The sequence below is a fragment of the Notamacropus eugenii genome, chromosome 2, assembly GCF_028372415.1.
Source record: "Notamacropus eugenii isolate mMacEug1 chromosome 2, mMacEug1.pri_v2, whole genome shotgun sequence".
NCBI lineage: Eukaryota > Metazoa > Chordata > Mammalia > Diprotodontia > Macropodidae > Notamacropus > Notamacropus eugenii.
This window is the reverse complement of record NC_092873.1, coordinates 495,474,952-495,502,162: the sequence shown is the minus strand read 5'-3', so window position 1 is coordinate 495,502,162 and position 27,211 is coordinate 495,474,952. Positions and strand designations below refer to the sequence as shown.

The 27,211-nt window shown below is 39.1% G+C and overlaps 1 protein-coding gene across 2 annotated transcripts in view; it reads left to right on the top strand.

The window, feature by feature from the left end:
* The window catches only part of COL24A1 (collagen type XXIV alpha 1 chain), a 376,860-nt gene that overhangs the window by 40,786 nt on the left and 308,863 nt on the right, over positions 1-27,211 (top strand). For both annotated transcript variants that reach the window (XM_072648923.1, XM_072648922.1), the window contains exons 4-7: positions 1,477-2,855; positions 10,667-10,720; positions 16,037-16,090; positions 25,290-25,343. In XM_072648923.1, coding sequence (XP_072505024.1) covers positions 1,477-2,855; positions 10,667-10,720; positions 16,037-16,090; positions 25,290-25,343 — 1,541 coding nt within the window. The remainder of the gene's footprint in view (positions 1-1,476; positions 2,856-10,666; positions 10,721-16,036; positions 16,091-25,289; positions 25,344-27,211) is intronic.

Sequence of the window (27,211 nt, the reverse complement as noted above, 5' to 3'; positions counted from 1 at the left end):
AGGAGAGATCAGAGCAAGCTTCCTAGTAAGAGCTTACTAACACTTTATCTACTCCAGCTTCCTCAACTGTAAATAATAACAGCTCCTACCTCTGAAGGTTGTTGGAGGACCAAATGAAATAATATATGTATTTAGCACAGTGCCTGGCACATAGTAGATGCTTATCAAATATCCTCCCCTCCCTGTCTATATTGTTTTCCCCTAGTAGACAGTATGTTCCTAGAGGACCAGGACTGTTTTGGTTTGGTTTTGTACTCCCCAGGCTTAGCACAGTGCTTGTCGAATTGAATTGCACCTCCATTCTGTCTTCCAACCCTATTCATTCTATGAAGTCCAGGTACTCCCTCCTCATCTCTACTTTTTGATTTCTTCATCTTCTTACCAGGCTAAGAGCAGGCGCCACTTCCTTCCTTCTATCAGCTCTTACCACACTGCTTAGTCTGACCTCTCCTTTGCCCCTTTCATCCCCTGGCTCATATCATATTTACCTCTTTGTCTTCTGTATCTCCTCTTTATAGTCTAACAGAGTCAGTGAAAACAGACACATATGAGCATAATACAAGGTAGAAAGTACAGTGGCATGGGACTCAAGAGATGTGAATAAAATAGCCACAGAATGTCTCTTTAGTTTAAAAAAATGTAATCATTCAACCGTCTGTCAAAAATCAGCAACTGCTTATTAAGTACCTACTTGATTATAACTTACTGCCCCTGAGGCTACCTCTCACCTGTCTGGGCCTCAGTTTCCTCATATGTAAAATGGGGCTAATCAGTAGTAGTAGTAGTACTACTACTACTACTAGTACTACTAGTAGTAACCACTTGTCAGTTAGGTTATGATGGGGATTCCTTACATGGATGGATAGACAGCTGAGGTACCTTCTAGTTCTCAAATTCTGTGATTCTCAGAGGTTATTAAAGTTTCCCTGACTTTGAAATCTCTGCATCTATCCACCTTCTATGTGTCAGCTGCTGCACAAGATTGAAGTGTAATTTATTTTCTTTGTTCATGGAGCTTTCAATTTACAAAAATGCATGATTAATTTACACAATGTATTAATAGTTTTCAAGTTGCCTTTTACAGAGGTAGTATTAGGAGCAAGATTCTGCCTTTAAGGTTGAGAAGATATATTTAAATTATTCCCTTACATACAGCTAACAATCTTAGTTTCTTAGAAGGGATAGGCAAGCATCTAATAACTTTATGTATCTTAGTTGATTTTAAAAGATGGAATGATTGTTTCATTTACTAATCTATGCTGAAGGTTTGGGCTTTGAGGGAGTTGGGAAGGTTTACCTTCCCAAAACACATGGTCATGAAATAATGCAGTTTTCATTCTGTTTTCCCCTACTGAGAACTTTTCATTGATGAGTTGTGTTTATTCTACGAAGTCATACTTTTCTCCTTTTCTGTTTTTTCAAACACATGGATGCAATTCAGTAATATACCTCCTCCCCCTTCTCTTTTTCTTCTAGGCATAGATGTTCTTTATCAATTAGACCTTGGAGGCAAAGATGTACGACATCAACCAGTGGAGAATGTGGTCCTATCATCATCTACTCCATTACCTCAAGGGGTTCATGTAGCAGAAACAGGTGTCATTCTGACAAGTGAGACTCATATAGAGGTACCTACCAGGAGAATTTTGCCATCCAGTCTAGGACAGCAATTCACAATAGTAATTGGATTACTCTCACATAGAGTCAACAATGCTTTTCTGTTCAGTATCAGAAATAAAAATAGACTGCAATTGGGAGTGCAATTACTACCCAAAAAAGTGGTAATCCATATTGGTGGGAAGCTGGCAGCATCTTTCAATTACAGCATTCACGATGAACGGTGGCACTCCTTTGCCATTGATTTTCAAGACACAGTGGTTTCCATGTTTGTCGAGTGTGGAAAGAAAAAATTCAGCAAAGACATTCTTTCAAGAGTGCAGGCATTCAATGCTGATGGTGTGTTTACTCTGGGAAGTATGGACTCCCATTCAGTCCACTTTGAAGGAATAATTTGTCAACTGGATATAATTCCCTCAGCTGAAGCATCAGCAAACTATTGTAGATATCGGAAACAGCAATGTCGCCATGTTGATACCTACCGATCAGAGACTGGGTTTCCCCACACTACCACATTGCCAGGCCTTGTACTGGAAAAGTCTCCATCACACAAGCAGTTTGGTGAAGAGATACCATCAGAGTATAGACCATTTTATGAAGGAGAGGGAAACCCAAACTCAGTAAATAAAGAGGCTCCATCAGTCCATAAATTTCGAGTGCCCTGGGAAACATCAAGTTCTTTAACATCATCTGTCCCCTGGGGAAACATCTCTGCTGGGGATCTTGTGAAATCTGAAATCCAAGTCACAAAGATGACCACCAAAGACCATAGCCTACCAAACTTAAATCTGCAAGTTCCTCACCATCAACTTAAAAAGGTGATATTGAGCTCAAATGAGAAATCTGGCTCAATTCAAAATGTTTCAGACCATGCTGTGGGACATAAAGAAGGAATGACCGGACTCCCTTTGCCTAAGGAGAGTCCATCCCTTGTCCCTCCATTTATGAAAGAGGATAAAATTGATGACTTAAAAAAGGATATCGAAGAGAATTGGCATGCTGAAAAACTCACCGATATGTCACAGATTTTGAACACAACCTTATATTGGGCAACAACTGAACCATTTGTGCGTGATGATCATGATCAGTGGAAAGGAGGCAAAGGGGATACTGATGGTACATACCACACTGAGGATAACTATGAAACTGAGTTATATGATTACTATTACTATGAAGATCTGAACACAATGCTTGAAATGGGGAATCTGAGAGGCCCCAAAGGGGATCCTGGACCGCCTGTAAGTTTTTAAAATATGTCTTGCTGAAATTAGTTTACTGAGAATGTCAGAGAGAACTTTGGAATGGAGTATACATAGAAAGCCAAACCTATGACATAAAATTATCCTGAATACAATGAATGAATTTATAGTTCCTATAAAATATAGTTCCAATAGGAACAATTTTAGCATAGTTATTGGTTTTTTTCTGGGTGGTTGGTTTTTTCCCTCTTATTACTGGCAGATTGTAGGGGCACTTAGTTCTGGTGAAGTTACAGACAAACCAGATGTCTTACTTTTTCAGTTGAAATTCAGCCATAGATTCCAGTTGCTAAATATGGACTCATCCTTCCTTATTAAAAATAATTATAATGATAGGATTAATGTCCCTTCCTGTTAAGAGATGGGTCAGAAGAACAGATGAGGTGGGCTAAAGAAAAACGCATTGCACTTATTTCAGTTTTCGGAGGATGTATACATGAGTTGTGTGGGATGGCCAGGCAGGGTAGGGTTAAATGTCATATTGGTAGAAGGGATACTGATACCAACAAAATCTCAGGTTCACGTGGGGCTCTCAGAGTATTTAAATTATGACTTTTCAGTTCCTACTGACATTAACGTTATGGCAATATGCCCATTGGTAGAACTACTTTGCAGAGAATTACTATTGATTAATAAAGGAGGTGGATTTTTAATAGCTATTACTGGTTGTCATGTTAGGCTAGGCAAGGATTGCAATTCTGAATTTGTTATACGCTACAGACTGAATTTTAAAGGTGTATTTAGTATGCACTTGAAGATTAAATATAGGTTACATCTATCTGAAACAAAATCAGTGAAGAATAAAAAGTAAATTAATTCAATCCAATGAAGCAAACATTTATTAAGTACCTGCTATGCATTAGACACTGTACTCAATATTGAGCAAACAAGAAAAAAATAAAAACAATCCCTGCCCTCAGGGGGTTTATATTCTAGGAATGGCCTCCTGTTGGTGCTGGTGATTGAGCTGGGTCTTGAATAGAGTAGAAAATCCAAGAGGCAGAGGTAGTGGTCCCATCATTTATTTGGTGAAGTATTGATAGAATTACGAGCTAATTGACTGCATTTTCCACTTTTCATTGGTTTATCCTGGTAGTTATCAACATAGCCCCACAGCCATATAGATATTTAAACATGACATAACTGATAAAATACTGAATATTCATTAAGTCAGCAGACCTTGATTCAAAGCCCACCCCAGATGCATAGCTAGCATTGTGATCATAGGTAAGCCACTTAAACCTCGATGTCATTTGTAAAATGAGGATGGTAATATTTGTTCTACCTACCTCCACAAAGTTGTTTTGAAGAAACACATCTGTAAACTTTAAGAGGCTACTTAAATGTGAGTTACTATTATTGTGAAGTCATTTTAAGTTTTGCTGAAGTGTTCTATATGTCAGAAATCAAGTAATTAGAAAGAGTATTATCTTCTCACCTTTTGTATTTATCTTCCTTGAGTCTCTTGTCTATGAAAAATTATATTTTCTTTAGTGCCATCAGACCAAAAAAGATTGTCTATAGTACCAATTTGTTTGATGAATATGCTAGCTGACATATACTTGAGTCATTGGTGTAGATCCAGAAACCATTGGATGGAGAAGATGATACCACTTGCTTAGATTGGTTTTTCTTTGTGGCTATTACTGGAAAGTTATTTGATATGTATTGGGCAACACTTAATATAGTTTAGTGCATGTCTACAAATATTGTGTATAGATACTATTAGCCCCAGACAAATCTTTTGCTTAGTAACTTGTGCTTAGTAACTAGAGCTAGTAACAAATAAAAATCAACTTTTTGAGCCCAATGAACATTCTAAATGAAATTGTGATGTTAAGAAATGGAGATACAATTCAAAGGCATTCATTCATTCATTCGTTCATTCATTCATACTTTCATTCAATAAAAATGTATAAGGCCTTGTGTTCGTCAATCCCAGTGAGATACTTTGTTTTACTTTAATCGTCAGTATTTTCAATCTTGAGGTAGGCACAGGAGATAGAATAATCCTTGAATCATGAAGGTCTGAACTAGAATCTGGTCTCAGACTCCTGCTAGTTTGGTGACCCCAAGGAAATCTCTGAGCCCCTATTAGCCTTAAAATTGTCATCAGTAAAATGGAAATAATAATAGTATCTAGCTCCCAGGATTGTCCTGAGAATAACATCAGGTAATATCTGTTAAGTACCTTGCAAATCTTAAAATGGCTGTATAAATGCTAGTTTCGTTATTATGACTATTAAATAGTAATATTTTGGTACAGTAGTTTTTAGCTCTTCACATTCTACTTTTAATAAAACATCATCTTAAAAATAAAAATGCATAAAGGGAATTTAGTTTGGAAAACTTCAGTTTCTTCTTTACAAAGAGGCACATTAGTTGATTGTAGTTCCCCAAACATTCATTATTTCTTATACTGAAATCCTTCTTGATATCATCTTAGTAATTATTACTGATATTTTTATTAATCATTCACACTTGTATTATTCCTCATATTTATAAATTCAATACATTCAGAATCTGTGACTTGGTCAGTGGGGGTACTCCCACTACTGGTTCAAGTCACAACAACTTTCACTTTTTTTTTGTTGCTCTTCTCCCTTCTTACTGAATGAATGAATGAATGAAAATGCTAGACGGAGTCAGAAAGACCTGAGTCCAAATCCACCTTCACTAGCTGTGTGACTGTGGGCAAGTCATTTAATCTTCATCTGCCTCAGTTTCCTCATCTGTAAAATGGAGATAATAATAACTCTGACCTCTCAGGATTGTTGCAAGAATAAAATGAGATCATGTTTGCACTTTACAAACTTTAAAGCTAGTTATTATTATTGTAATAATGTTGTTAAATGTAAATGTTAGTTATTTTTATTATTTATTCTTCAAAGCACTGAGGATGTGATTAGAAAATCACAACAGCCTTCAAAGCTAAGGATTGCACATTCTCAGAGGGAGAGACAATACATAGAGGAAGTTTTATTAGCAAGTCAGAAGGAAAACTCCCAATGGTTCTTAGGGTGTGGCAAAAAGTAGATGGTGATACAGCTTCTTTGGAGACATTTCCATTGATAAAACTGGTTTTGTTTTATCATCTTAGTCTTTAAGTGATCCTGGGGTCAAGATATTTTCCACCTTGTTGCTAACCTGGTAATGACCATGTCTGAACTTGGCAAGGGACAACAGATAAGTCATATGTCCCTGAGCTCTCCCAGAATCTTACCTTAGCAGAAATATCTAGGACAATGCTCCACTAAGATAGCCTATGATAGCTTTGAAGAAGCTGGAGGCACCTCCAAGACACAAGGAAGAATCCTAGGAGGGCTTCGAGGAGGCACTAATAAAATAGTTGTTAATAATAGCTAATGACAGTAATCATGATTATTAATATTTTACACTTAGATGGTACTTTATGCTCAAAAGCTGCACAATCCTCATCTTCTCATCTGGTCCTAACAATAACATTTTAAGGTAGGTAGCGAAACAACTTTTAATTACAATTTTCAAATGAGGAGGATGAAACTTACAATATGTCTCTCATCTCTTGAATTCAATTCAACAAATATTTATCAAGCACCTTATGATATAATTCTTGCCCTCAAAGGGCTTATTATATTCCAGTGGAGAGTACAACATCAATAAAACTATAACACAGAGGCAACTGAGGATGTATGAAGCATTGACAACTTGAGGGACCTTCCTTTTCTACATATTTTGTCCATACATAGTTATCTCCATGTTGTCTCCCCCATTAGACGCTAACCTTTTTGAGGGCAGAGGCTACCTTTTGCCCTTTTTTTGGTATCCCTCAGCATTTAGAACAGTGCCTGAAACATGGTAGGCACTTAATATATTTCTATCGACTAACTGTTAAATATTCATTCAAGAAATCTGACAGTAAAAGAAAATTTTAAAAATGAAACTGTGTCTAGGGATTTTTGCCCTAGGACTCAGTATTCCAGACTTTTGGCAAGAAGGAAGAGCTAGTTTTAAAAGTACATGGGTAAATTCAATTGATTATAGTGTGTAGTTGATGAGGCTGTGGCCTTGGGTTTGGTCACAACATTGGTCAGTTGTTTTGGCCCAGAAAATTCAAGTTCTTAGCTACATGCTGTACCACAAACTCTTGGGCAGCCAGCCTTCGTTAACCATCTCTCAAATATGTTATCCCCAATCCCAGGCAGCTGGTAAACCAGTAGGGATCATTTCATTCAACCCGCCTCTACTGGTGAGGAAAATGATGAAAAAGCTTATCCTAAAGATCTGAGTTTGTATATATAAAAGATAACACCTGCTTAATCATAAAACCTGAGACATAAAGGGTCTCAGATGCCATTTGGAAGGACCATGACCATGGAAGAAAAGGAAGTGAGAGAGAACCAATAGGACTGATCTGCTTCCCCCACTACCCTTTCCTCCCCTTAGTCTTTAGGACAAGGGAAGTGATAGCATCTCACCGGACTCTCCCCTAATCAGATCCATTGAGAGTACTGTGTTCAGTTTGGGGCAACACATTTCAGAAGGCATATAAGCTGGAAAACATATGGAGGAAGGTGAGAAGATGGTGAAGGACAAGATGATGCTATAGCAAGCTTGTATGAAGTAAATAATTATGTTTAGCCTAGAGGAGACTTAGAGGGGAACATTGTGACTATGTTCAAGTATTTGAAGGGTTGTTGTGTGAAGAAAGGATTTCATTTTCTTTGCTTGGTCTCAAAGAACAATTGACCAGTAAACATTTATTAAGCTCCTACTATATGCAAGGCACTATGCTAAGTGCTGGGGAAACAAAAAGAAGCAAAAGATAGTCCCTGCTCTCGAGGAGTTTATAATCTAATTAAGGATATGAGATGCAAACAGATATATAGAAAGCAAGCTATATGGGAAATAATTAACAGAGACAAGGCACAGGGATTAAGAGGAGTTGGGGAAGATTTCCTGTGGAAGGTGGGAGTTTAGTTGGGACTTAAAGGAAGTAAGGGAGAGGAACTGGGATCGATGGATAAAAATAGCAGATAGATTTAAACTTGATTTAAGGGGGGGCATTCTAATAATTAGAACTCTCCAAAAGTGGAGGGGGCTGCCTAGGGTGATAATGGGTCCCCCCCATTGGATGTCTTTAAGAGTGGATGCTGGATGACTACGAAAATTCTTGAGAAAGGTACCTGTTGGGCTAGATAATCTATAAGGTCCCTTTATACTCTGAGATTCTATGATTCTATGATATTAAAAAAACCAGTTTGTCACCCACCCTATGACTCAACTGGCCAAACTCTTACTCATAGTTTTCTAAACCTTTTATCTACTTTCTGAGGTCCATTTTGAACTTAGATCTTCCTCACTCTAGAACCACAGCTCTATCCACTTCACCACTCCAGTTTGGAGGATGAATTGATGAGGGGATAGACTAGAGATGGGAAAACCAGTTAAGAGGGTAATGTTATAATCCAAATTAGAAGAGATGAAGGCCTGATTAAATGGGTAACAACAAGTGTAAAAAGGAATAAATGGGTATAAGAGGTGTTGCAAAGAAACCAAGGGATTTTGCTGCTGACTGCATTGACAGGACTACAAGATTGCAAGCTGGGAGGGCCCTTGGAGAGAGTTTAATTTAAGTCATTCATTTTACAAATGAGAAATGTGTGTAGAAAAGAAGAGAGAAGATCAAAGATGGCACTGAAATGTCCAGAAGGATGTATGGTACACCAGTAACAGAAATAGGAAAGCTGGGAGGAGGATCCTATAGGAAGAAAGATGTTAAGTTCAGTTTTGGAAATGTTTAAACTTGAGGGGTTGACTGGGCATTGGAGATATATGGGTCTATAATTCTGAGGAGATCTTGGGAATGGAGGAAATAGAGTTATTAATTTATGAATTGACTGCCTAGAGGTGATGGATGGATGAAGACATAGGAGTGGATCAATTCACTAAAAAAGACAGTATAGAGCAAGAAGAAGGCCCAGGATGGATCCATATTTAAATGTCGGTAAGAAGATAAGGAGATAGACAAGGAGGTGGGAGAAGACCTTTAAGAAAGTAAAAGAAGAACCCTGAGATTCCAGTGTTGCACAAGCCAAGGAACGCAAGGGAATATCGAGGAGAGGATAGTCACTATTGTCAAATACTGCACAAAGTTTAAGGGCAATGGGCACTGAAACAAGGTCTTTGGTTTTTAGAAATAAGGAGTTCATTAGTGACTTTGGATGGAGGTTGTTTTTACTAGAATAGTGGGAATTGGAGCCAAATTTTGAAAGTGGTGAAGTGAATAGTGGTGAGAAAATTGTAGAGCCATGTGTAGACATCTTTCTAGAATTTTTTTTCCTAATCTAAGGAGAGGAGAGAGTTAGTATGATAGCTTATAAGAATGAATGGATGAGCATATCCTCAGTTTGACTTTGAATGGAGGCACTGACCATATTTCCCATAGCCCACAAAGTATATTCAATTACGTTGCCTATATTTTTAAAATATGCTTTAAAGTAATGTAGGCTTAAACCACATTTTAAAACAATATGGGTTGGCTAAAAATTTGGTTTTGCCTTTTCATGCATACAAATTTTCAAAGTTTGCAAAGTGTTTTTTTTCATACCAACCCTGTGAGGTAGGTAGTCTAAATACTGCTATACCTATTTTGTAGATGAGAAAATTGCGATTCTGAGAGGTTGAGCTACTTGACCATAACTAGGAATATGTCTAAGTCAGAATTTGTTTTTTATTCTTAAATTTTATTTTTAATTTCCATAATATAGTACAATAAAAAGGTGATTGCCCATGAAACTGTGAATCGACCATACACAGTTTGGTATTCAGACTGCTTTGTGGCACTCCTGAGTTAGGCCTAAACCAGATTAAAATGTAACTGGGAAATAATTAGCAAAATAAAAAAAAAAATACAATACAACATAGATAATGTTGATTTGTGGTTTTCTTCAGTCAATATGAGGCCCGCAGAGATCATTTCTATTGGAATTTGATACCACTGTCTAAGTTTATAAATTACTGAGGAGTTGCTAACTTCCATGTGAGTTCATGCCAAGAGTTCCTTATACTGTGGAAATCATAGGTATGTTCCATGCCCCAGCCCATATAATGAAACAATAGGTGGTTATCTATTATTGGGGTTTTCTTAAGTTAACCTCTAGGGGATCTAAAATTATTTTTTCACAGTTTGGATGAGTTGTTCCCTTTGAATTTTCTATTTCTTTTTAGCCCTAATATAATACTACATTCTGTACAAAGTCTCTGGCTCTTGTAGATACCTACCAGGGCAAGGACTGGTATATCGTAGTTTTACCATTGGAAGCAACAGACGGACTTCATTACAATCCCACTGCACACATTACACTATGCCTTGGCATGCTTCCTTTAAAAGTACATAAAATCCACAGGACTTCAGCTTTTCCAGGGAAGCCTCAGTGGGAAGTGTGCTTGAAAATCTGTAGTTCTTGGTCTCCAAACCCTAAATTGAGTTCCCCATCTCTAGTAAAAGTAAATTTAGGTAAAAGTTACCCACAAAACTGCCCATTCCAATGCCTGTGCAAACCATCCTGGGTAGCCAGCCTCATGAGTCACAAGCTTCCTGCTGTGATTTCTGACCAGATTAAAAAGGACACTGGAATTCTAGCTCCTGTCCCTACTGTTTGGGGTGGGGCTGGAGGTTGATTTTACTATTAAATCATTATCAGCTGGGAGCAGGCAACCTCAAATCTTAACTGATTTCCACCTGTGGAGAGAGGCCTATGTGACTGGCTACTACCCCTTTTAATTTCCCCATTTCTTTCTCTTTCAAGGGTCCGCCAGGTCCTGTTGGTCTACCAGGTCCATCAGGAAGGAGAGGTCCAAGGGTGAGTAAATGGGTTGAATGCTTCTTGCTCTGAGAATGATTATGTATTTAAAAAGAATAGGAAGGATGGTGACTGGTAACCTGCCAACAGAGGAAAGATATGTGGTGTTTTTAGCAGAGGAGATGACAGCTTGTCTGTGACTTAATTATCCAATACTCTAGATCCTTGAGGGTAGGGACTCTCTGTTGCCTATTTTGTGTTCTCAGACCTTAGCACAATATCTGGCACTTCATATATGCTTAATAAGTATTTATTAATTAATTGACTGACCTGAGGTTACGTAATTAGTAAGTGCTACAGTTGGGTCCATTCAGTTGGTCAACAGGTATTTATTGAGCACCTACTGTGTACTGGGCTTGGTAGATGCTGGGGATAGAAAGACAAAATGGCCAGAGATCCTGCACTCAGTAACTTTACATTCTGTCAGGACATATAACATGTGGACATATTTAAATACTAAACACACACATACACTCTCTGTCTCTTTTACTGTCTCTGTCTCTCCTTGTCTTTGTCTCTTTTTCCTTCTCTGTCTCTGTCTTTCTCTGACTCTCTCTATGTCTCTGTCTCCATCTCCCTCCCTCTCTCACCTTGCATCAATCTAAATTCAGGGTAGGAGGACGTAGTAACTGGAGCCATCATGGCCAGGGTTCACGTAAGAGACCCAGTTTTTCCAGACCTTATGTCCAGAACTAACCATTATACCATGCAGCTTCTATATGGATGCTAACATTGTCTAAACAAAAGGTGAATAAGACAAGATGGTCCAGAATTTTTCATAAGAATGAGGCTTCAGTGGAGCAAAGCCAAATGTCACCAAAAATACATATAAACTATGCCACCTCCCCCATGAACCCATTCCTGTTAATTCTCTCTCTTCTGCTCAAACTTTCCTATAAATACTTTTCTGTTTATATTTTTTATCCTAGCCTTGTCCTCAGGAATGCAAGATCCTTGAAAACAAGGACTATTTCTTTTGTTTAAAATTTGTTTTTTCATTATATTGCAGTCCGTAAGAGAAAGCCTTTCCCATAACTAATGCTCATGAGATTGGACTGCTTGTCCTTTTCTGTTGTGTCTTTCCTGGGGATGGCCCATGCCTGCTTCCTTCATAAAGTAGCCTGGATCTTTAAAGTCTGTCCTTCCTTTGCCAATTCCAGAGAGTGAAGAAACACGTGGAGCCTTGTTTGTTTGGCTATAAACACCCAGCCAAGGCATTCTCTGTGAGCATGTCCAAGGGAGATTATCAAATTTGCAGCAGTAAGAGCAGCAGCAACAGAGCTAGTCTATTACGATTTGTAATATTATTCTTAGGTCTGTAGTGATCTCATCCATTTGCTACATGGTGGTTGAAGGTCAGGTTCATTTGCTTTGGGGAATGAAGGGGAGTGGGCTTCCTTAAAATAGTGCATTCTTGGGTTACATAGTGGAAAATAGAGGGGCAGAATATTAGCTGTTGACCAGGGGAAGAGAAATACACAGAATAAAAAAAAAATCACCCCAAGGAGCTGCTGCATTTCTAAAATTACATCTGCTGAACAAAAGATTTATGTGTTATATAAATGAAAAAAATTGTGCTACAGTCAGTTCTCCCCTCCCCCAACTTTTGTTTTAAATAAAGCAGTCCATTTTATTTAGAGATGAAAGTGGGGATCCTGGTGCCTGCGTGTGTGTTATTTGTGTGTGTGTGTGTGTGTGTGTATGTGTGTGTGTGTGTGTGTGTGTGTTCAAAAGAAAAATGCAAATACTAGCCATACACTTAGTTTTCAAGTGTATGTTGCCAAGGCCTGAGAGAAGCAAGGTTTAGGCTGTATACGAGTAGATTAGCACCCACCTGAAGCCCTGTGGAGACCCAACTGGAGAAGAGGGTTAGAAGGATGGAGAGGTAAGACAACAGGAAGCTCTTCTGTTCATGCATTTTTCTCAGAAGAGAAGGGCACGTTGAAATGCTGAGACACACCCCTCTCCATCTTTGCCTCTCTCCTCCTTCCTGATTCCACCTTGCAGCCTGCCCCTCCAGGATCCTAGTGGCCTAAGGTTGCCTTTTGGCTCTAGAAAGCCTTATGCTGATGTGCTCTCCCCACATGTACTATGCATTCCAAAATCGTTTCTTCCTTCCCTGCTCTTCCATCCCTCAAAACTCTAATAAACCCTATAAAATTCTAATCACTCTAATTGGGAAGATTACAACAAGGCATTTTAACTTAAATTCTTACTAAGGTGTGAATGACTAATAAACCTTACTCTTTGTTCACGTAACATGTTTATCGTATTTGTAACATATGCCAAGCATCATAGGGAGAACTGTCTCTCTACATATTTATAGGCCCAGAAGCACAGCTAGGACTACTGGCTTGAAGTGACAAAATGCAAAAGCTAACACCACTGCTCATTGTGCTGAATCATAGCAGGATCTTGGGACCTGGGGATCTTGGAGCAACTGGTTTTTTGTTTAAGAAGCTACATGGTGTCATGGATAGCTTGCCTCAGAGTTAGGAACAGATGAGTTCCAATCCTGCCTTAGGTAGTAGTTATGTGACTCCTGGTCAAGTCACTTCATCTCTCTCAGTCTCAGTTTTCCTTATGTATAAAATGGGGATAATGGCCATCTTCCTCATAGGATCATTGTAAGGAAGAAAGGAAATAACATTTTATATATATGTGTGTGTCGCAAAAATCTTAGTGCCTTATTAAGTGCTTAAAAGGACACTAAGAATGTTGGGATATCATTTCCTTTGCAGACTCTCATTTCCTTGATTCAGAATCATTGACTTCCAAGGAAAAAATTCCTCCCTGAACTCTTCGGGTCTCCCAAAATCTTATTCTTTCCTACTTCATTTTGTAGCTCTTCTAGGCTTTATCTTTGGCTACCCTTCTATTCATGCTCAATTATTCCCAAACTCCTGTCTAGCTCCTACTTTTTCTACCTTCTTTCTTAGACAGAAATCTGGCTGTTTGCAGAAGACCTCCCATCCCTGGTTCAGGTGTTAACAGAGAGAGGCAGCAGGTGGGTCAGTGGATAGAACACCAGACTTGGAGTCTTGAAGGCCTGAGTTCAAATGTGGCCTCAGAAATTTACTTAGCTGTGTGACCCTGGGCAAGTCACTTAACCTCTGTTGACTTCATTTTCCTCATCTGTAAAATGGGGGTAATAATAGTACCTACCACCCAGAGCTGTTGTGAGGGTCGAATATGATAGTAATTATATGCTTAGTACAGTGCTTGGCACATAGTAAGTGCTATATAAAAGTTAGCGATGATGATGATGGTGATGACGATTATGATGTGGATGATGATGTTGGCATTCCCACTGGCATTCCCATTGACCCTTACCCTTGGGGAAAAAAAAGAACCAATGGGAAAGATTTCCTAGGGTCTTTTCCAGCCCTTGCTCAGTATATCTGTAATCCCTTGCCCCCTCTTCATCCCCACTCAATTCCTATCTCCTGACTCATTTCCTTCTGCCTACAAACACACCCATGACTCCTCCATCATCAAAAAACCCTTACTTGATGCTTTCATCCCTATTAATTATCATTCTATATTTCTTCTGCCCTTTGTGGTTAAACTCCTTGAAAAAGTTGTTCCCAATAGGTGCCTTTACTTTCTCTCTTCTTATCCCTCTACGTTCTAGCCTCCGACTTCCATCCTTCTATTAACACTGCTCTCTCCAAAGCTTGCAATGATCTCTTAATTAGCATATTCAATGGCTTTTTCACCATCCTCATTCTCCTGGACCTCTGTAACTTTCAGCATTGTTGTTCGCCTTCTTCTCCTTGATATTCTCTTCTCTCTCTAGGATATTAGGGCACTCCAATCTCCTGGTTATCTGTCTACCTATGTGACCTCCCCTTCTCAGTCTCCTTTGCTGGATTTTTATCCATAGCATATCCTCTGACCGTATTTGTCTCCAGAGTTCTGCCCTGGATCCTTTTCACTTCTCCTAAACTATTTCACTTGTTGATCTCACCAGCTCCCATTTAATTACTATCCTGCCCTAATTTTTCTGCTGATTTCCAATCTCATATCTCCAACTGCCTTTCAGATATCTTGAACTGGGATGTCCAAACCCAGCAAATCCGAAACTGAGCTCATTTTTTTTGTTGTTTTTGTTTTATTTTGTTTTTTAGCGAGGCAATTGGGGTTAAGTGACTTGCCCAGGGTCACACAACTCGTCAAGTCTCAAGCATCTGATCCACTGAATGACCTAGCTGAAAAGTTCATTGTCTTTTTCCCTAAATCTCTCCACCCTCTTCACTTCATTGTTCCCATAGAGGATAAGTCCCTTAGACTTACAGCCTAGGTGTCATCCTCATCTCCTCACTTTCCCTCAAACCCCCACACCTCATACCCAATCTGTTGCCAAATCCCATCACTTTCACCTTTGCAACATCCATTGAATATACTTTTGTCCCTGACACTGCCACCCCCTCGTGCAAGCTCTCATCCCCTCAAATCTGGATTATTTCAATAGTCTGCTGGTGGGTTTGCCTCCCTAAAGTCTCTCCACATTCTAATCCATCTTGCATTCAATCACCATTTTGCTATAGTGAAGGTCTGACCATATCACCCCTTCGGTAAACTCTAATGGCCCCTTGTTGCCTTCAGGATCAAATACAAATTCCTCCCTTTGGCATTCAAAGTCCTTCACAGCCTAGCCCTTTCTCATCTTTGCTGTCTTCTTACATACTGTTCTCTGCCATGTACTCTTTGATCCAGTGACACTGGCCTCCTGGCTGTTCCATGAACAAGATCCTCCATCTCTCAGCTGAGGGCATTTTCTCTGGCTATTTCCCCATACCTGGAATGCTTTTCCACCTCATCAAGCCAACTGGCTTTCCAGGCTTCCTTTAAGCCCCAGCTAAAATCCCATGTTCTACAGGAAGCCTCTTCCAGCCCCTCTTCATTCCACTGGCTTTCCTCTCTTATCCATTTCCTATTTATCTGATATATATCTTATTTGTACAAATTTGTATGCTTATTGTCTCCCCCATTAAATTGTGAGCTCCTTGAAGGCATGTTATTTTGCCTCATTTTTTTTTTAATCTCCAGTGCTTAGCATAGCACGTTATGTGCCTGGCACATAAAAGGCATTTAATAAATATTTATTTGTTAACTGAACAACTGAGAGATCAAGTAACTTTTTCAGGGTCATACAGCTAGGAAGTGTCTGAGGCTGGATTTGAGCTAGATCTTCCTGACTCTAGGCTCAGTGCTCTATCTACTGTACCATTAGTTGCCTAACAGTTAAGCATTGTTTTAATAGCAAGCATCTTATCTGTCCCATGACTGACATTACTTTTTCAATACTTATAGGGCATGCCAGGACCACACGGGAATCCTGGATTGCCTGGGCTACCTGGTCCAAAGGTAAGTGATTGATTTCACAAGAGTCATGTGATTTTCCTGGTATCACATAAACATGGCACCTTTAAAAACAGCTTTTAGGAAAAGAATAGTATGAAATTTCAGGATGGGAGAGGATGAGGGGATTCCCAGAAGGAAGAAGTCATTGTTCCTTTTCCCTCCATCCTTGCTAAGTGATGGCGTTTCTACAGAGTTATCACAAGCAGGCAATGAGCAACTCTAAGATGTAGGATCTCAATTCTTCTCAAGGTCTAGGATAATTGTCTTTACCTACCCTAAAGCAAGGCCAATATCTAATATACTTTACTCTTATAGTATCTTTAACGTATAAATAAGATGAGAACATCTGAATGGCACAGTGATAGAAAATAATGAAGAAAGAACATGGGGTTCCCAAAGGACCCTCTGCTTTCCTGAAAAAGAAAAAAACCCTTGTAATAAATGCATAGTCAAGCACATCATATTCTAATTGGTCATGTCACAAAATATGTCTCATCTTGCGCATTTAGCCCATCAAGGCTCCATCAGGAGATAGGTCATGTTCTAAATCATTGATCTTTTGGAATGATGTTTCATCATTTCATTGATTAGAGTCTCTCCAAATTATTCATTTTGAAAAAGATTTTTTGTCAGCCAATCAATAAACATTAATTAATTTATTTTTAGTTTCCAACAATCACTTTCACAAGATTCTGAGTTCCCAGTTTTTCCCCCATCTCTCCCCTCCTCTGCACTCCAGGATAGCATGCATACTTATTACCCCTTCCTCCAATTTGCCCTCCTTTTTATCACTCCCTGCTCTTCTCTTACCCCTTCCCTTCTATTTTTCTGTAGGGCAAGATAGATTTCTCTACTCCATTGTTTGTGCATGTTATTTCCTAGTTGCATGTAAAATAATTTTTAACATTCATTTTTAAAACGTTGAGTTCCACATTCTCTCTTTTCCTCCCTCCCCACCCACCCACATTGAGAAGGCAAGCAATGCACTATAGGTTATACATGTATAGTCATGCAAAATGCTCCTATACCAGTCATATTGTGAAAGACTAACTATATTTTTCTCCATCCTATCCCACCCCCCCACTTATTCTCTTCTCTCTTGACCCTGTCCCTCCTCAAAACTGTTTGGTTCCGATTACCCCCTCCTCCCATTTGCCTACCCTTCTATCATCTGCCCCTCCATCCCCTTCCCCTCTACTTTTCTGTAGGGTAAGATAGATTTTATACCCAATTGAGTGCGTATGTTATTCCCTCCTTAAGCCAAATTCAATGAGAGTAAGGTTCAGTCATTCCTTCTTATTTCCTCCCTTTTCCCTTGCATTGTAAATGCTTCTTCTTGCCTCTTCTTTTGTGAGATAATTTGCCACATTCTACCTCTCCCTCTCTCTTTCTCCCACTATCTTTTGTGAGATAATTTGCCACATTCTACCTCTCCCTCTCTCTTTCTCCCACTACATTCATCTCTCACTGCTTAATTTTATTTTTTAGATATCATTCCTTCATATTCAACTCACCTTGTGCCATGTGTGTGTGTTAGATAGATAGATAGATAGATAGATAGATAGATAGATAGATAGATAAGTAGGTAGATAGATAGATAGATAAGTAGGTAGATAGATAGATAGATAAGTAGGTAGATAGATAGATATTGAGAAAGGTCTCACGAGTCAAACTTTCTGTTCAGCTCTGGTCTTTTCATCAAGAATGTTTGAAAGGCCTCTCTTTCATTGAATGTCAATTTTTTCCCCTCATGGATTATATTTAGTTTTGCTGGGTAGGTGATTCTTGACTTTAATCCTAGCTCCTCAGCCCTCTGGAATATCATATTCCAAGTTCTCTGATCCCTTAATGTAGAAGCTGCTAAATATTGTGTTATCTTGATTGTGTTTCTGCAATACTTGAATTGTTTCTTTCTGGCTATACTTTCTCCTTGACATGGGAACTCTGGAATTTGGCTATTATATTCCTAGAAGTTTTCCTTTTGGGATCTCTTTCAGGAGGTGATCAATGGATTCTTTCAATTTCTATTTCCCCTTCTGGTTCTAGAACGTCAGGGCAGTTTTCCTTGATAATTTCTTGAAAGATCACTCTTTTTTTGATCATGGCTTTCAGGCAGTCCAATAATTTTTAAATTATCTCTCCTGGGTTAATTTTTAAGGTCAATGATTTTTCCAATGAGATGTTCAACATTGTCTTCTATTTTTTTCACTCTTTTACTTTTGTTTTAGTTTAGTTTTGTTTTCTTGTAAAGTCATCAGCTTCCATTTGCTCCATTCTAATTTTGAGGGAATTCTTTTCTTCAGTGAACTTTTGGACCTCTTTTTCCATTTGGCCAATTCTGTTTCTTAGGGCATTCTTATCCTCATTGTTTCTTTTTTGGATTTTGCCATTTGGGTTAGTCTCTTTTTTTAAAGTGTTATTTTCTTCAGCATTTTTTGGGTCTCCTTTAGCAAGACGTTGACTCTTGATTTCTTTCATCATTCTCATTTCTCTTCTGAATTTTTTCTCTACTTCTCTTACTTGATTTTCCAAATCATTTTTGAACTCTTCCATGACCTGAGACCAAGTCATATTTTCCTTGGAGGTTTTGGTTGTAGGAGTTTGACCTTGTTGTCTTCTTCTGGTTGTATGTTTTGATCTTCCATATAACCAAAGTACTTTTTTCCCTGCTCTCTGTTCATTTTACCAGCCAATTATTTGACTTTTTAGCTCTTTGTTAAGGTTGGACTCTGCTTCCAGTATGGAGGGTGTATTGTTCCAAATTTCAGGAGTTACGCAACTACTTTCAGAGGTATTTCTAGGAACCTGTAAATTTTCAGTTCTTCCAAGGTGGTATGATCCAAGGAGAAATGTTTGCTCCTCTCCTAGCCTGCGGGTGACCACAAGCACTCTTTTTGCCTTGGAACTGTGAGTAGGATTCTCTCTCCAAAACCACCACGAGCTCTGCCATGCCAGTGCACCTATTTTCCCCAGGATCACCACCTAGGACTGGGACCCAGATCAAAGCAAAGGGCAAAGAAATAGAATCCTGCCTCAGCACCAGCAAAGAGATCTCTGTAATCCCCTTCTGATGAGTTCTTCCTTGCCCTCCACTGTCTGTGGGTTGAGAGCTCTGAAAGTAGGCACTGCCACTGTTGCCACCATCCTGGGTCTAGGGCTGGACCATGCTCCTCTTTCACCGAAGTCCCACAGACCTTTGCTACTGACCTCCTAAGTTGTCTTTGGTGTTTGTGGGTTGAGAAGTCTGGAAACCACCACAACTGCCAGTAATTCAGTGCCCTGAGACCTGTTGTAGTCCCATCTGTGCTGGCATGGCCCACTCTGGACTATGCTCTTCTCTTAGACTGGTGCAACAGAACTTTGACGTTGACCTTCCAGGTTGTCTTGGGTTAGAAATTTGTTTCACTCTGTCATTTTGTGGGTTCTGCAGCTCTAGAATTTGTTTAGAGGCATTTTTACAGGTATTTGGAGGTGTTTGGAGGAGAACTCAAACAAGTCATTTCTTTTACTTCACTATCTTGGCTCTGCTTCCTAAACATTTATTCTGAAAGTTTTTTAGTATAATATAAATTGTTTTCCTGGTTCTGCTCACTTCACTCTTTTGATATTCATTTAAGTCTTCCCAGGTTTCTCTGAAGCTCTCCTTCTCCTCATTTCTTATGGCATAAATAGTATTCCATCACAGTCAGGTACCTTAATTTGTTCAGCCATTCTCTAATTGGTAGATATAGATTATTACAGAAATACAAGATTAGACAATTCTAGGTTTCTGACTCACACCCATTGGAATGCCAAAAATATTATTAAGGATAACCTGGGTAAAGGCTGGAGGTAGGAAATAGAATTTTAGTCATGGGGAGTGAGAATGTGTAGATCAGGTTACCTGGAACAACACAGAATACTTAACAGTAAACCTGGAAAGGTAGGTTGGAGCCTGTGTCTAAATGACTTCAAATGCCAGAGAAGTTTGTATTTTATCATAGAAGCAATTGATAGCTCTAGTAGCTTTTAAGTGAAGGAATGATGTCCTTGGATTTATGCATCCAGGAAATAATTTGGCACAGCTGCTTGTGAGATGGGTTGAATTGGGGGTAGACTGGAAACAGAGCAATTTTAAAACTGTTGTAATAATCCAAGCAGGAGGTGATGAGGTCCTGAATTAAGGTGGTGGCATTTTGAGTGGAGAAAAGAAGATGGATATGAGGGATATCAGAGTGGTGGAATTGACAAGGCTTGACAATCAACTGGATATGTGGAGTGAAAGAGATTATAGAGGCAAGGATGATTCTGAGCTTGTTAGTTTGGGTCACTGGAAGGATGGTGCTGCCTTCTACAGAAATAAGGGTCTTGTGTGTGTGTGTGTGTGTGTGTGTGTGTGTGTGTGTGTGTGTCTTTGTGTATATACTGAGTTCTGTTTGGGTAATGTTGAGTTTTAGATGCCAATAGGGCATTTAGTTTTAAATGGAGAGAGGTGAGGTTTGGATATATAGACCTTGGCATAATCTGAGTAGAAATACATTTTTTCTTCTATTTTTCTGACTAGATTTGAGCCCATAGGAGCTACTGATCTTACTGAGTATAGAGAAAGAAGAGAAGAGGGACAAGTAGATATCCTTGGGAGATGTCCACAAATAGGAGCTGGTTAAAAAGTTAAAAATACAACAGAGGAGTCTGGGAAGGAATTTCCAGTCAGGAAGAGAACTGAGAGAGCAGACTCATGAGAGAGAGAGATAGAGACAGAGAGACACAGAGGCACAAAGAGACAGAGAAAAACAGAGAGAGAGGCAGAGAGAGAATCCAGAAGTTGGTCAACAGTATTAAATGTTTCCCAAAGTTTGAGAAAAATAAGAACTGAAAAAAGTTACCTGATCTGTTAATCATGGTATCATTGGTAATGGAGCAATCTCTTTCAGTTGAGTGATAGGGTTGGAAGACATTTGCAAGAAGATGAGAAGTTATTGAGAAGAGAGGAAGTGGAACCAACAATCCTAGACAGATTTATCTAGGATTTTGGTTGTGAAAAAGAGGAGAAATAGAGAATGAAGGCTAGAGGGGACGATAAATTCAAATGAAGGTTTTTTGTTTTGTTTTGAAGCATGAGGAATACTTGCGCATGTTTGTATGGAACAGATAATAACTTAGTGTGTGTTCGTCCTTTGTTGCCGAAGAAGACCATACCATCAGAGAAATAATGACATGACTTGCACTTGATTTTGTTTTGAGTGAGGGAGGGCTGTGCAGGTCACCAGCCTCACTTGTCCTCCAGAGCCATCTGGATCCAGTTAGTAGATAGAAAGTAAATGAAGATTATAAATAAAAGGGGGAGAAATTGTAGGGGCAAACTGTCAGTAGAGACAAATGGGGATGGGCTGAAGTGCACAAGGCGGCCACACTATACCTTGACCCCAACATAGTGATGCCATTTTGGTCCTCTTCAAGAATGAAGGACAACAAGTATGCCTCTAAGATAGAGCAAAGCTTTTCTGCTGGGTTTCTTATAGAGTCTTAGAAATGCCTTCTCCTCATAACCTCCAGGCTGTCCTCAGCTCCCAATGAAGCCACTGCCTTCAGCTACTACTATCCATGGGATACTGCTGGGATCCCAGTGGAAAAGTCCAAATCCTCCAGTCCTCTGAAATTCACAAAGTCCTCTTCCAACTAAAGGACTAGGGGTCAAATATGAGGTTGATACCAAGTTACTGCCCTCTCCCTCAATGGTTTCTTCTTAGAGGTTTCAGTGGAACCTTTCTCTTCTGTCCTGACAGAAGCTCCAATTCCAAACTAGCTCACTGGATTTATACAGATACCATAGAGCCTTTTCAAGACTGAATAAATCTGGACAGAATTCCTATACAACATCATTCTAGTTCAACCGTTGGCCTTCAGAGAGATATACAGTGAGGACTTTTTCAGTCGTAGTCTAAAGCCTACGATTGATTTATTCAATAGAGAAGTATTTTCACCTGATTCCATCTTCAGGGTGTGGCATCTTTATTTTTTTTAATTTAATTTACTTTATTCTGAACTTAAGATATAGAACAAGTATTTCCATAACATAGAGTAGAAAAAAAGATGATTGCACATGAAACTGAAAATCTGTGAAGTATGTCTTACCATTGCTTTTAAATAAATAATATTATATATTTATATACAATATAGTTATATAAATATATAAGCTATAACGTATAAATAAATAATAAAGTTATGTAAGTTTCTCTTTGTGCTTTCCTTTCCTGCCTGTGCCTTGCAATGGCTACCATTAGACACAAATATAACTATATCTATATGTATGTGTGAGTATGTATGCATATGCATGAAACCATTCCATATATACATGTCTATATACGTGTATATCTATGTATATGTATAAAACCATTCTATACATATGTGTAAAACCATTCTATATATACTTCTATTTATCTCTTTTCTCTGGTTCTTTAAATGGAGTGGTTTGATTTGATTGACTCAGTCAGCCCCAACCCTTACTTGACACCCATTGGTTTCCCCAAACCTAGAGTATGAAGGAGCATCCTCAAGCCCTTTCACCTTCTTTTAAAGGAGGGAGACCACAGATCAAAATTACTTGGCTCTACAAAAAATATAAACACTATACCTTCAGTGCAAGTCATTACAGGATTTTCCCTGTTCTCTATCCTGAATGAGGTTGTCAGTCTTGTTTTTCAAACACCTTCTCATCCCTTGTGAGAATCTTGAGTTAATAATGCAGACATTGACTTCTCTATGTTGCATAGAACAAAACATCCTTTAATACCCCTACCCATTTAAAGTAGAATCTATGTAAAAATAACAAGGAAAGGTTGTTCCACCAGGGATATACTGTGGATGTGCTTATGTCAGTACCTGTTTTAAAATATAAAGATAACCCTCATTGGGATCATGCCTGACCTTGAGCCCTTTGAGAGTTATGTCTTTAAACTGTTAAACATTAGAAGATCAAAGGGCCACATGGCCATTGTGATAGCTTCATTGTAATTCCCCACAGTGTTAATAAAGTAAAATGTAATAAAGGAGACAAGAGCTATTCATCTCATTAACTGAGATCATAGAGCTTCCATTATGAGGCTAATTGTGACAATATTGCCGTACTAATAAGTTCCACAAAGAAGTATGTTCCATTTATGGCTTTCAAATGTCCATTCCCCCTATTGAATTGCCTTTTTGTTGGTGCCATCGAGTGTTGTATGGCTTATTTGTCTATTTTGCTTTTTATTAGGGGGTAGATACAGATCTTAACTAGTGCCAACAAAATGCACAAATAGGTCAATAACAGCCCTTTGAAGATGCATGCTGAGTCCAGAGTCTGCATAATAATCTTCCCATGCGATGCCCATTCTGCCCTGTTTAATCTGCTAGTAGTCAGACCAGCTACAAGAAGAATTACTTAAAGAACCCTAAAAACAATGAGCGCTGCTTCTGTTGCTTTAGTCAGGGGACAATATTTCCTTCTGTTTTAGGCATTTTGATGGAAAATAACTGCCTTAATAAGGCAGCGAGGTGGCACAGTAAATACAGCACCAAACCCAGAGTCAGGAAGACGTGAATTCAAATCTGGCCTCAGATACTTATTAGCTGAGTGACCGTGGACAAGTCACTTAACCTTGTTCGCCTCAGTTTCCTCATCTATAAAATGAGCTGGAAAAGGAAATGGCAAACCCCTCCAGTATCTCTGCCAAGAAAACCCCAAGTGGGGTCACGAAGAGTTGGACATAACCAAAAACGATGAACAGCAACTGACCATATTACTGTCATCCCCACCCTCATTCATTAAACTCCTGTGGTTCCTGTTGCCTCCAGGATCAAATATTAAATCTCTTTGGTGTTATATAGCCTTTAATAACCTGGATACTCCCTGTCTTTCTGGTCTTCTAACACCTTGTAGCCCACCCCCCATACCCTGAGAGTGACAGACACTGATTTCCTTGAACAAGAGACTCCATCTCCTACTGTGCCTAAAATTGTGTCCCTCCTCATCTTCACCTCCTGGGTTCCTTAAAGTCTCTGCCAAAGTGCCACCTTTAGCAAAAAGCCTTTCTGTATCCCCCTCAATTTTAGGGCCCTCTCTCCAATTACCTCCAATTCATCCTGTATATATCTTGCTTATACATATTTTTTGCATGTTGTTTCCTCTTTAGACTGAGAGGCAGATCCTTGAGAGCAGGGATTGTTTTGTCTTCCTTTACATCCCCAGAGCTTAGTACTTTGCCTGGAGCTTCATAAATGCTTAGTAACTTGACTTCTGCTTACTATCTCTGTAATCCTGGGCAAATCACCTAACCTTTTTGCCTCATTTTCCTCATTCCTAAATGGAAATAATAACAAAGAATCTACCTAGATGTAGCTAGATGAGGTAGTCGATAAAGCTCTGAACCTGGAGTCAGGAATCCTTGATATGAAATCTGGCTTCAGACACTTAGTGGTCAAGTCACTTCATGTCTATATGCCTTAGTTTCCTCAGCTGTAAAATGGGTATACCTGCCTCCTAGGATTATTGTGAGGATCAAATGAATTAACCTTTGGAAAGCACTTAGTACAAGGTACTTAATAAATGATTGTTACTTTCTCTTTCCACTGTCAGGGTCCCTACCCCCTACTTCCCAGAAGTATTATAAGAATAAAATGAGATAATATTTTAAAAGTGCTTTGTCAGTCTTAAAATCCTATATAAATGATAGCTAGTGTTGTTATCATTATTAAATTATTCACGTTTCGATAAGCCAATGGATTTGTGGTCCGTTGATTGGAACACTGTTTCTACCAGCATGGGTAGAAAATGCCTTTTCATTCAGTATGATTCTCATCTAAATCATTCCATAAATTTTCCATAGATGATCGATACAATGCCATTGAGACTTTCCTCTAGGCCTTTTTCATGAAGACTGGACTCAACTTGCCATGTGTTACCTCTCACTTTTGTTCTGTGGACTCCAGCTAATCAACTATAACTAATTTCTTGCTTGGATGTTATCTTTTAAGCAGTTCTCATATATGGGTCATTATTGGTAACATGAATTCAGAGCTGAAAGGGAGTTTGGGGGTCATCCATCTCAACCCCCTTGGCAGATGAGCAAACTTAGGCCCAAGGAACTTAAGTGGCTTATCCAAGTACAGTATGCCCATTGACTGCTGATACATGACTGTGCATGCACCTGCACCTCACTAATGCTTCCTTCTTACACCCTAGGGCCCTAAAGGAGATCCAGGATTATCTCCAGGTCAAGCTGCAGCTGGAGAAAAGGTAACAGACTTTCCATATACATACACATATACATATATACATATAGATAGATATAGATATAGATATATATACACACACATATATATACACATACATACACACATTTGTGTGTATGTGTATTTACATATGCATGTATATATATAAAATATAGACATACACACATGTATAAATACACACACATGTGTGTCCATATATTGTTCAGTCATTTTTTAGTTGTGTCCAACTCTTCATGATGCCATTTGGGGTTTTCTTGACTAAGACACTGGAGCAGTTTGCCATTTCCTTCTCCAACTCATTTTATAGATAAAAAAACTGAGGCAAACAGGAGTAAGTGACTTGCCCAGGGTTGCATAGTTACTACATATCTGAGGCCAAATTTGAACTAAGGATGAATCTTTCTGATTCCAGACCCATGGTGTTATCCACTGTACCACCTAGCTTCCCTGCCTACCTGTGCACATGCATGTATAACACATATGCATGTATGCATTTATAATGTCTTATATGTGCCTGTGGAAGCTCTTCACAGGGCTTTCACAAACATCATCTCTGTTGGTGCTCACCCTAGCCCTGTGAGTTAAGCAAGCTACGTTATCTCTGCTTTAGATAAAATTTACACCCTGGCTCAGAGTCCTAGCCCCGGGGTAGGAAATGTGGATTCAAATACTCATTCTTCTCCCTGGGACCCACATGACCTTAGGCAGGTATCCCTCATGCCTCAGTTTCCTCATCTGTAAAATGAGAGTTTGGAGCTAGATTATCTCAGCGTCTCCTGTATCTCTGATCTTCTCTGGTTCCAGGTAAGGTAAAGGCTCAAAGAATTCACTTAATTTTCTGGGAGATAAATGACCATAGATTTAGAACTAGAAGGAATTGTAGTGGCCCAAAGATTTTACAGATGAGGAAACCAAAGCCCAGGGTAAGACTTTGATCCCAGGCCTTCTTATCTCTGATCCAATGGAAGTCATCTATCCCAGCTCCCCTCCCATCATTTTTTAACACATAGAAATTGAGGCTCATAAAAGTTAAGTGACTTGTCTAAGGTCATACAGGTAACAGATCCAGGATTTGAACCCAGGCCATCTGACTCCAGAACCAGGGCTTATTTACTCTAACATATGGCTGATAAGTAACGGACCCAGAATTGGAACTCAGATCTTTTAACTTCTAGTTTAGAGCTCTGCTGGGAGGCATCTAGTGCTGGACTTGGAGCAAGGAAGACACTGAGTTCAAGTCTTGCCTCAGACACTTAGAAGCTGTGTGACCTTCAGCAAGTCACTTAACCTCTCTCAATCTCAGTTCCTCCTCTATAAAACAGGGATAATAGCAGCACCTACTTCACAAGTTGGTTGTGAAGACCAAATGAGTTATCCCAGTTATATAAATCACTCTGCAGATTCTAAAAGCACTAGGTACAGGCCATTCCCAAAAGTCTCAAGATTATTTATCGTATCGCTCCACTCTCCTTCTTTCAAAAATGCAAGTGCTATATGAAAATAAAGCAGAGGCCTACATGATAATAACTGGCATCCTTCTAAACACTGTGACAAATTCATAAATGCAGGTCTCCAGTCATACAGAAGTCCTTTCTGGAGGCATCTGCCACAGCTTTGTTTAGACTGGGATTTCAGCTCTCCAGGACAATTATAGGGTTTTTTGTTTATGTGGCATGTGCTTGCAGACTTTATTTCATCCTTTTTTAGTCCTAAAACATTTCGCCAGTTCCTTCACTGCAACCTGATAACCATCCTTCTCATGCCTTGTAGAATAAGGCTATTCAGCATGTCCATGTTTCTCTTAAGATTAAGCTAATTCACACCAGCCACCCTCAGGTGTGTGGTCACTGGAACTGCAGAGATTTCTTTTCC